This window comes from Parasteatoda tepidariorum, chromosome 4, assembly GCF_043381705.1.
Source record: "Parasteatoda tepidariorum isolate YZ-2023 chromosome 4, CAS_Ptep_4.0, whole genome shotgun sequence".
Lineage (NCBI taxonomy): Eukaryota > Metazoa > Arthropoda > Arachnida > Araneae > Theridiidae > Parasteatoda > Parasteatoda tepidariorum.
In genome coordinates, this window is record NC_092207.1 from 66,914,764 (window position 1) to 66,926,992 (window position 12,229).

At 26.8% G+C, this 12,229-nt stretch overlaps 1 protein-coding gene across 1 annotated transcript in view; it reads left to right on the forward strand.

The window, feature by feature from the left end:
- The first annotated feature begins 4,784 nt into the window (after positions 1-4,784).
- LOC107441259 (BET1 homolog) overlaps positions 4,785-12,229 on the forward strand; it is an 11,239-nt gene continuing 3,794 nt past the window's right edge. The window contains exons 1-3 of the mRNA XM_016054458.3: positions 4,785-5,009; positions 6,989-7,083; positions 10,767-10,823. Coding sequence (XP_015909944.1) covers positions 4,991-5,009; positions 6,989-7,083; positions 10,767-10,823 — 171 coding nt within the window. The 5' untranslated portion in view covers positions 4,785-4,990. The remainder of the gene's footprint in view (positions 5,010-6,988; positions 7,084-10,766; positions 10,824-12,229) is intronic.

Genomic DNA, 12,229 nt, shown 5'->3' on the forward strand with positions numbered 1-12,229 from the left:
TAAATTACTATAATCAAATACTTTAATAACATTCACTAATACAAAATGTGTTCTTTGTGAGAAAGGGCAAAATTGGGTATCGTTATTAAGTATAATTAAAACAATTTTCATCTTTCAACAAATTGTTTCTGCATTGAGCTTTTTTGGTGACATGGAAATTGGCCATCAAGCTCTGGTTAGATTTTCAAAAAATAATTACTCTAAATAATAATATTGAATTTAGATATTTGACAATATGACTAACTTAAGTACAACTTTACTTAATCTCCTTACATTATTTAGTGGTTCACATTTCTGTATAATTGATTTTTTGTAAATTGTGTTAGAATTACCTAATTTTGCATCATGAAAAAAAATATAACTGTAATAAAATATATCTACAAGCTCATTAATTTTTAACATCACAAATGCTTTCCATAGTTCTGATTCTATTCAACAAATCAAGTTACTTGATTTACTGATCTTGCAAGAGAATTAAGTAGGAATCGTTTGAAGTAGTAGACAGTGAATTATTACCATTGATTGTAAATAATTTGTGATCTCAAACGGACAATCCACCAAGGTAAAAGTTTCTACACTCTGGTTTTCTTCACAATGCTACATCAAAGTTTTCAAAAAAACAGACACAACCATAGTTTCAATCAGTTCATATCATTATCAGGTGTTAATGTCATCAACATTTCACAGCATTCAAACGTTACAGTTACATATAGGATTAGTCGTTGTATAATTTGACACATTTTACTTTTTTGATTGTATATTACTTACTGGGTTATGTTTTAGTATTTGAAAATTTGTAAAATATAAATAAATTTAGATACTGGACTTATTTTGGGAAAAACATGATATATATATATAAAACTGATAGAATAATTGCCATTAATGCAGTTTCTTGTAATGTCAGTATTAATATAGCTACATTTAATTTTTTTCAAATGATATCTTTTTATATTCCATATTATTTTTAGAAGGCTATTCAGTGATAAAATAAAAGTNAGTTGTTTTATAGCAAAGAAACTAACATAAAAAGATTAATAGAAGCTTTTTATGTGATAGAATAATTGCCATTAATGCAGTTTCTTGTAATGTCAGCATTAATATAGCTACATTTAATTTTTTTCAAATGATATCTTTTTATATTCCATATTATTTTTAGAAGGCCATTCAGTGATAAAATAAAAGTTCTTTCTAGAATTTTAAATATCATAAGTAAATTATGATTTTGATGTAATTCTTCTATTCATTTTCTTTAAATTTTTCAATTCATGCTTACGAGCAGCCGATTTCGTTAAAAATCATTAAGCAATATCAGGGATCTGTCCAGACATTTTGTAAAAGATCCTGTTTCTGCAAAATTGTGAAAAAACTACTCATAATTTGTGAATATAAAATAAGCAATAAATCACATTCTTTCTACCAGGGTCCTTCTTTTGTGAATTTGTGCAAATAGGGTTCAGTAATTGCAATAAACCTTTTCAAGAAGTTTTTAAATTGTAAATAGATATAAGATTTTGCTCAACAATTGCTGCTATTAAATTAGAGATGCAACATACAATTATTTAGTATTTAGCCTATACTGCGCAACGCAGAATATTCATTTTGCACGAATAGTGGAAACAAAATCACTCACATTTTTAATAATTTCAATTGACATATTTAAATAACACAACTTAGTTATGTATCTCTTTTAACGTGTCACGCATTAAGTAAACATAAACAATCCGCAAAGTTATAAAATTTTATTTAAAAAATTGCCAGAAATTAATTTTTATTTACATAATATTCTGTTATCTAATTTTATGAATAAATATAAATTGATCAATTATTTATTTACAAAAAAAATATGATTTAATATTAATAAGAATGTGCACACGATGTTTGTAAAAGTAGAAATATTTTCTTTGAATACTACATTTGGAATTTAAACTTAGGGAAACTTAAGGTTTGTTTCGAACCATCTTTCTTTTTTTTTTCCTTTTCTTCCGAGGAAGGGTTCGATTAAAAGATAAATTATTTTGTGAAGGGTCTATCAGAGCTCATTCTAGGCAGAAAAAAGGGCAGGGTGCAAAAGTTTAAAAAAAGGGCATTATTATTCTAAAAAGGCAATAATTTAACATTCTATTAAAAAGCATTGTCAATCAGTAAAAGAATTTTTTTAAAACTTAACTGTGAGTAGCAAAGCAATCATTAATTACTTATTCTCATTAATAAATTAACATATATATCGAGTTAATGAGCTAATTAGCTTAGTAATTTATTTAAAATGCATGCATATATTAATAAAATAATAAATGTATGTTTTTAAGTGTCTGTAGTTATGATTAAATAATTAAAATGATTAATAATAATTATGATTTAATGATAGTGGAAGTAACTTCAAACTTTCAAAGACAAGTGCAACAATGGGTTGTGATGGCTATTTTTCCTTTCGCATATAAATCTATGTATTGACAGCAATGACAAACTAAATAAAAAGAGTTAAAAATAACAGTTCATGAAATCCATTGTAAGGTTTGGGGGAAAAGTAAAGAAGGGTTCAGGAAAGAAAGGATAAAAAGGGTATGGAGTCTATTACATCAGGGCACTAATTTACTTCAGGGGCAACAGGGTGAATTCTTTTGACTAAAAGGGCAGCAGGGTGCTGCACCCTGTTTACCCTGCCTAGAATGAGCTCTGGGTCTATTAATGGACACAAATTTGCTCTAAACAGATCCCTGAATATGCACTTATATAAGTAATCACGATTTCAAGCCTTCTGGGCTAGTAATTAAGTCCAGATTCCCCTTAATTGAAAATAAAACTGTTCAGTCACTCATTCATAGAGATTCAAGTCTCTTGCGAAGTAGGAAACATCAAATAAAATAGTAAGTTGACTCTAGACCTTTGTTGCCCATTGACTAACTGTCATAAGAAAAATGCTAGTTTTCAAAGCAAAAGACATGTAATGCCTGTTTTAGATACTTTTTCAATAATTATACAAAATTGAAAACAAAGTTCAGACTATATATTGAAAAGAATGGTTAACTTGGGACATTCAAATGGGTGTTAAAAATTAAAATGACACAGCGGATAATTAAACAATATTACACGCACAGTCATTATAAATGAAAGATTGAAAAATGAGAGGTCCAATTAGAGAGCATAGATTGTACTATCTATCAATTAAAGACCTTATCAAATTCTAATTATCTTAACTAGCATTTTCAAAATTATTTAACGTTTCCTATGTAATTTTTTTTTATTTATGAGATCAATACTATAGAACTGATATAACGTCAACCACTATTTTAATATTATTTATCTTGAAAATAAATTTCATAATTCTGGATAAGGACAAAAAAATAATACTCTAATAAAAGAAAAAATAAATAATAATCTATACAGTACAAAATATTTTATTATTAAGGGTCTTATAATACATATCTATTGCAATAATGTCAAGAAAAACTTATTAAAATAACAATGTTAAAAAAAAGCAAGGCAACAAATATAAAATAAAACATTAGTGATCACAACAACACACAAAGACCAGAGATTCTATCTAATTAAATTTAAAAGCCTAATGTTAAATAATGCTATTCCAGTTGATAGTTTAAAGCAGCTCATGTACACATAAAAATTAACACCCAAGACTGAAATAATTAATGAAAAAAATCAAACTAAGAAGAAACAATCTATGTTTGCATAAATCAATGCAATGCATAGTGTGGTTATAAATTCATTTTATACATAATCCAAAATGCAAGTTTTAAAAAATTCGCTATTTATTTGTACTTTTACTTATCTACATAGTACTTTCAACTTGTATAAAAATTACCAGTATTTTTAAGCACTATTACTGTATAATTACAGCATGCAAGGAACACTTTCCACTAAGACAGGAAAAACAGATGGATACATAATCTGTTTCTTTAACTTCAACGCCGTTTGCTATCTCCTTAGACATTAAACTTAATAAGCTCTCCGGTTCTTTTGGAGCAATTATCGATAATTTAGGCGACGTTACACATAGTTTTGAAGCAATACTGCCAAAAAAAGGTTCATTTCTTTTTTCAATACCAGGGAATATAGTAGGAACTGCATTAGGTGTTAGTTTCGGTCGAATCAAGTCTTGATAGTAATCTCCTCCTTTGCCTTGGATTTGTTGAAATCGAGGCACAACATATCGGGACTCAAAATGTTTTTCACAAATTCTGTCAGAACTTAATAATAACCTCTGTTTTTGGGGAACAGTCTCTCTCCATTTCTGTAACTTACGTGAATCACTAGGCACTCTAAAAAGTGAGACTTTTTCTTTGCAAGATTTTCGGCCCACCGGGCAGTTGTACACAAAACATTGTACCATGCTGGAAGATAGGAATGGTTCTTGCAGAAACAGTGGCTTCACCGAAGAATAATTGCCGGGCAAAAAATTTTTTTAATGATAGTATTCAGGTAAATAAATTATTGGCAGAAGAGACATAAACTTCACTCATCTGACATGACCTCGTGTTCTTGTATTTCTTCGCGGTTTTTTATTTTTTATGGCATAGCACTAAATTTCAACGACTTCAGCTGCCTATGTTTGCCCAAATACGGCATTTCCTGCTTTCGCTTCAAAAGAAAATTATTTTACGCTTGAGTTCATTCGCAAGAAAACTTGTATTCTTTTAATTTATAAGGCTGCTATTGAAATTTTACTGTCCAATACAGTTTAATAAAAATTGAAATAAAGACTCAAACTTCTTAATGTGTTAAGCATAAATAAGTAAAATAAAAATTCTCTCCCCATGTTTACATCAATCTACTAGTTGTCATCAATCAATCAAAGGAAACAGGAAAAGATCGGCCAACATTGAGACGTGTGTCACTTCTTGTTGCAAAAGCGGAAAGCGTTAGAATTTTTTTCTTTAGTTTTCTCTCTCAAAAATGGAATGAAAATTTCTTTTCAAAAGGTTTTTCTACTTTTCAAATTGTGAATAACTAGCTGCTCTTTTGATAATAAAATATCATGCGTCGTTCCCACACAAGTAATGATATAAATGAATTTCGATGTCCAGTTTCCAATAATAGTTTATTTTTGAAATATTACTTATTGTATATTCATTACTCTATTGCTTTGTTTACTTGTAATCATATATTATTGCTTTTGTGTAATTTATATGTAATGTTATGTTCAATTCAAAAGAGAACGACTATTTAAAAACTCGAATTTAGAACATATGTTATGTGAAGAATCATAACATATGGTAGGGTGTGTGATCCGTATCGTGATCTGTGGCAGTATAATCGCCAAGTCTTGGCAACTTCCAGAAACTTAACACTAAAAAAGCATCCTAGAAAGAACCCACTCGAAAAATACAAGTCATAGCCACCCCCTGGTCTACATCTACATGATTTTTTATTTTTTTTAAATTTATAAGCTTAAAATCTCTTTGGTACTTTGGCGATCATAGTTGGCCCGACAGAGCAGGATATGGAACTATCCCCTTCCGTTCTATAACTTTTCATAATTTGTTTACGACAAAACATTTAAAACTTTTTCTCATGTATACAGCCTATATATCACTGACTTATTTCTTCAAGGGATTGAATTTCCTACACTAAAATCGTTGATGGTTTTTCAGTGCAAACATTTTTGGGTTACTGTTATATAATACGTTATTTGATTTAACATGTCAAGAGCCTTGAAGGACTAACAAACTGTAAACATTTAAAATGAAAGAATGAGCGAAATTTAAACATTTCACGCGCTATTCATATCATTATTATTATTAAAAATTAATAAACTTAAACACCTCAAAGATTATTTGCAAAAGGAACTTAAACTTTCTATTTGTATAAAAAAAAGTATTAGGATATTTTAATCTTGGTACCTTTTCATTGCATCAAAAATTGCCTTGCTGAAATGTCTGGTTTTTGTTACCATGACATTACCTACTAATGTGATATTTGTTGCTAGAATTTTGAAATTATTTTTTTTTGTTATATATCTTATTGACAGTGCTTGGAATTAAAATATGACAGTCAAATATCAGTAACACCTAAGTATCTTTTCTTAGTTGCCAAAAATGTTCAGCTAGGGGTAATTTTAAAATTTCATTTATAATCACAATATTTAGGGAAGGACAGAGCATGGCAGACCAGCCCCTATTTAAATTTATTTCTGTCAAACTCCTTTTGCTCATAAAGTTTCATAGATCGTTGCATGGTACTGGCTGTATACAAGTAAAAAAAACAACATAGGAAATACCAAAGAAGCCATTTTGATCAGATTTTATATTTTGAGCTTCTTAAAGTAATTTTTCTGCCTTGAAGTTTTTTTAATTTTATAACTACTCCCTATAAGTACTGCGTAATATTTTAAGAAAGGAAAGATATTGTTTTTATGTTTTTAAAAATTATTTGCATACTTATAGTTGATATAAAGTTTTAGTATTATTATTTCTTTTGCTTTTACATGGGGCACAGTAGAAACAAATTTAATAGCTTATTTTTTTCGATTAAATTTACGTATAAAATATAATGTAAAGTATTAATGCAAAAGATAATAAATCTTAATATTATAATGTATAAGTAATAAATTTTTGAAAGTAAAAATAATTATCTGAATGAAAGTTTAATTACTATTTAAATTTGATAAATATTCAAATTATATATTAACAAACGAAGTTTGTTTGAAGTGCTTTTGAGCAAGCTCAATATTATTTTATTGGCATATCTCAGCCATATGTATAATCTTTTTCAAATTTTTTGCACCAACAGGAAAATCTAAAAATAATGTGAACTAAAGCTTCTCCTACATATAGTTATTCAAGTATAACTATAAGCATTTATATTTTATAAAAAGTTTTAAGATCTGCTGAAAAATAATGATATAATTAAGGTGCCCACTTCAAATTTTATTAAATAATTTTAACATTTTCTAAGGATTAGATAAAAATATTCTTATTTTAAATTATTTTTTTTTATAATTCATTTTTACTAATGCTTGTTTCTAATTCATTAGATGACTCATATGCTCCATACAACAGAAATACAGTTGAAGACGAAAATGAACAGTTGGTGGATGGCCTGCAAAATAAGATTACTGCTCTGAAATCAGTCAGTCAATAATTTTTTTACGATAATCATTAAAAAGTGTAAAATCATTTTCTAATTTTAAATACAGTGAAACCTCTCGGGAGTGACCACTCTCTGTTCCACAGTTTCTAATTTTACTTTCAACTCTTGATGTAAATCATTGATTGCATAGTTTTTAGTGGACTCAGACTGCAACGTGAGATTGTATTGTTGAAAAGGGCTCTCTAAATGAGAGCCCCACATAAATGTTTTGAAAACATTTAAATCTATGTATTTGTTTAGTTAAATTTTTGGATTTCATATTTTTTCGTGTTTCCTTATTTGACCTTTTCTGCATTTGACGCAGATGTTTGCCTGGTTGCTGGGAGAGATTTGAATGGAATTTGATTTTCTCCTAAAGGTTTTATTCAGCATTAAGTCTATGAAAAAAATTTCGGCCCCCCCCCCCCCAAAAGTGGTCATAAATGGAGGTGGTTTTTCCTGGAGGTTTTACTGTATTGTTAATTTAACTATAGTTTATCTTTAATGTCTAATAATATGATCTATGTTTTTTAATCTTGATTGATTATTTTGAGAGATTAATTTGTCAGAAATATTGAATGAGTCATTCCGGACTCTGTCCCAGTTCTCAAATGCTTCTTACTGTATTTACGTCGCACTAGAACGTCACCAATAGCCCATTGTGCAGCTCTAGTGCGACGTAAATTAACAACAACAACAACAACAACTGTTTGATGAACAGCCAACATATGTGTAGACAGTTAATCTCTTCTCAGTTCATGAGGTAATCTAGAAATGCGTTGCTAAAGTCAGGCTTTAGAATTACAGGTTTCAGAAATGAGCACTTCTGAAAATTCTAAGCTACTTAAATAAATCTTGCTCAAAATTCTGAATTTTTAAAACAATATCTTGAATTCATTCAATGTATTATTCTATAATGTATTATAATTTTTCTTTTTGCATGCCTTATTACAACCAAAAAATTGTGTACATGTTCATGCTTATGAAAATATACATTTTTGATATATATAAAAAAAAACTTTCATAGAAACAATGTGATGTAATTTTTTCAATTGCAAGCAATTAACTAGTTTGTTATAAATATTTGCTATTTAAATATTCGTATTTTAGTCTAATATTACTATTTATTTGATTAAAACGTTATGAAAATAAAGTAATTTTATGATCTATGGTCAATGATCAGTTTAGTTTCTTTTGTTATAGTTTTCAGTAAGCACAAGACAATTTCACAGTTACAAATGTCATATTTGCAGTGCATGCCAGTTGAAAAGTATTATGCAGTTCTAGTAGTCTCTGTTAAAGAAGTTTTTGTGCCATTTATACTGACTCCTATTTTTTGTAATTTTCTTAAGTTGCGTAATACAATATGCTACTCCCTTAACATCTAGTTTTCATTTATTTATTTTTTGAAATTAAATTTCTAAAGGCTACTTAAAATTGTAGTAAGTCCAATTGCACTATGAGTTATTTTAACAAAAATTAATAGAACTGTCTGTATTTATTGCACTGATATTTGTAAGTAGTAAATTATTCCAACATTTAGATCTTCTTTAGTTTTACCTTTTCATATTTTTTGTAGATTTCATATTTTTTGTAGAATTGATATTTTGTAGTATTTTTTGTAGAATTTTCATATTTTTTGTAGAATTTTTTAATAGATTTCTTCCTAAGTTACTTACTTTGTTTAGATAGTTTCTTAACTCATGTTTCTGAAGCTGAGCTCTTTGTTTCTCTTGAATTAATAATGTTGAGTTGATTTCTTTTTGAATTAATAGAATATAATCATTATAATTTTGGTACTTTTAAATTTTTTCTGTTGATAATTTAATTTTGACTCAGCTATTTAATTCTAAAGATTACCAAATAAATATTTTCAGATTTCCATATCATTACATTAGGGGGGGAAAAGAAAAAAAAAAAGCAGAAATTTATTTTTGCGTATTTTAAAATTGTATTCATATTCACAAATATATATTTAAAAATATTCAAGCAGTGATAGCAGGTTTTATTACTTTGTCTGAGCATGTTATATGTTATCACACTTTTATGTTCAGAAAAAGAAAAATGTCTGAACCTGCCAAAACGATAAATGTGAGGAAATAAACAGTATAATTTTATTGTAAAAAATTCCACCAGAATTTTATTTTTAAATATTCAAATCCAGAATGTATATTTTTTAAATTAAATATATTTTTTGTAAGTTTAAAAATAATAAAATAAGTTTGTAAAACATGTTTTTATTAGCACCCTTAGAAAAAAAATAATTATGCTCATATTAGTACTTAAATAAGGAAAAAACATGTTGCAGCGGCAAAGATGGAAGGGAGTAATCGGGACCATCTGTTCCCATGTGTTGTTTCAGAAGAGGAGCCCTCCTAAATTCCAAAATTCATGTTATATGACAATGATTTCCAATATTTGACAGTTGATATATTAGCAAATTATTTCCATGTATCTGATTGTTTTTTGATGTCATTTCTCATCTGGTACATTAGACTACTCGAAAACTCTCTGGTGTTCATGTATATATTAATATATATTTACTTATTAATTTAATATTTATCATATAAGCAGTGGAGAAAGAAAACACTTTCTAACATTGTGGCATTTCTTACCGTTTGGAAAGACAGTTTAAATTACAAATTTTAATATCTTGCTTATTTCATGATTATGATTGAAAAATTTTAATAATTAATATTTTTTAAATAATAGATTTGCAAAAATATTTATTAATCACAATTATTTAACAGAAAAATTATATGTGTTTCAACAGTCAGAAGAAAATTAAATACACATTACACATAAATTAAGAGTAATATTTTGCACTTGGGTGCTTAATCTTAGTCACAATGCTCCAATTTTTTTAAAATTTTAATTAAATTTTTTTGAATTGCCTAAAATATATATTTTTAGAATTTTAATTCCCACCTTTCTGAAATTATAGTTCACTTTTTAAAATTTTAAAATATACGGATAGTGAAAAGCTATTTTTCTGACCCCTTAAAGATTGATGATTTTTTATTTTCACTTTCTTGAGAAAATTGAACATTTGTAAAGATTTGTTGTGAAATTTCATAAGAATTATTTGTGTGCATTTTCATTTTGTGTTTATTTCATGAAAATTAGATAAAAGATTTAAGGGAGAATGTAAGTAAATGTCATAAAATTGACTTATCTCACTGATTACTGGCAATTTTATTAAGAAAAATCATATACATTTATTTTTACAATATTCGGTATTTATTTTACCATGATCTTTATTTATAAAGTCATTAAATGAAATTCTGGTTAACTAAAAAGACTTCAGTTTTCTGACAAATTACAGGCAGATAAATTAAAACTAAAAATTTAATATCTAGTCTATAATTATTGTAATTTTCATTGCATGTAAAGTTTTTTTTTTTTTAAATTGTTCTTAACAAAACAGTGACTTATTGATTGAAAACTGCCTCTTAAATTAATGTTTTTAATTTAATTAACCGAAGACTATTAACAGGTCCAAATATATATTATATAATGAAAACTACATAAGTAAGATACTTTTATACCATTAAAATTTTAGCCATCTCAAATGAAAATTAACTAATTTATCAATTTTAAAAAATATATATATATTTAAAAAATTATTTCAAATTCATTATATTAAACAAAAATATTAAAACATATTTTGTTTTAAATTACAGCTGACTATTGATATTGGCCATGAAGTTCGAAATCAAAATCAAATGCTTCGAGAAATGGTATGCATTTCATTATATCATTTAAAATTATTGTTGGTTTTTCTTTAACATTACAAACTATATTTTATTCCTTTGTATAATTTTTTATCAATGATTGCTCATTTGTATTGCCTCTTACTATCCACAACTATAATGATCTAGTATAATAAGAGACATTTTGGTGAAAAAAGAGATAAATCAAATCAGGATTCACTCCTAAAGAAAAAGTGACAAGTGTTTTCTTTAAGCACATTGGTTGTAAAACAATTTTTTTTTTTGTAGTTTAATACTAAATGCTCATTGTTAAGTTTGAAAATTTAGAATTTTCTTATAAATTAGTTATTTTATTAATGGCCTACTGTTTTTTAAAATGTGTACGTATCTCTGAATAGATTTAGACCATATTTTTTATGCTAGTTCTTAAAGTTTCTCAAAGAATGAAGAAAAAAAAAATGTTGAAATAGGTGTGAAAACAAAATCTATATTGAAATTAAATTTCGGAATATTTATGTATATTATTTTGAAAACAAAAAGTCATCTTGAAAATATTATTGCTTCAGTTATGTACAATCATAGAATTTTGTTTTATTGGTTCTATTTGCGTTTGTTTTATTGGTTCTATTTATAAAAGTGTTCTATTTGCCATTCATCTAAATTTTGCATTTGTTTTAGGACAAAATATTCATTATGTTAATGTTTCTTTTTCTTTAAATGTAAATTAACTCACATTTTTAAAATATTCAGGTTAGTATCATAAAGGGAATTTGCAACTGTATTACTACTTAGTCAAATTTGTACAAAGTTTTTCTTGTCTGGTAGTACTTCTCTATTGATTAACATAAAAAGTACCTGTTAATTAGATGAAAGCAACTGAATTGAGTTTGCAGTTAAGGAATTTATCTACTTTCTACACTTTGAAAAAGAAACACAAGCACGCTGTCCTGGAAATATTAGGACGCTTACCTGGAAAAATCAGGGAAATTTGGCAACCCTGTAAAGATTGATGTATTCGTGATATGGTTTTTCTCGTAAAAAATGTTTTATTATAGGATTAATAACCAAATTAGTTAATTAACTCCTTTTATTTTAAGAATTATTCTTTAAGCTGTTCTTTGAGGCTTTTTTGTTATTTAAAATAACATTCTTCAGAGGAAATCATGCTATTTTATAAAATTGTTTTGAGTTAGTTACATTTAATCATGACTGAGGTTATGTTTTATCTATTTTTAACCTGTGCTCTTTATGCTAATTATGAAAATGGCATTTAAAACATCATGTATGAATGTCAGTTTTGTGAGAATGCAAAGTGTTTGTGATCTAATGTTTTAAAAGTTACTGATTGTTAGGATTCAAAAATATATGCAAAAACTCTTCGAGGCCTTTTTTTTTTTTTTTTTTTTTTTTTTTTTTTTTTTTTTTTTTTTTTT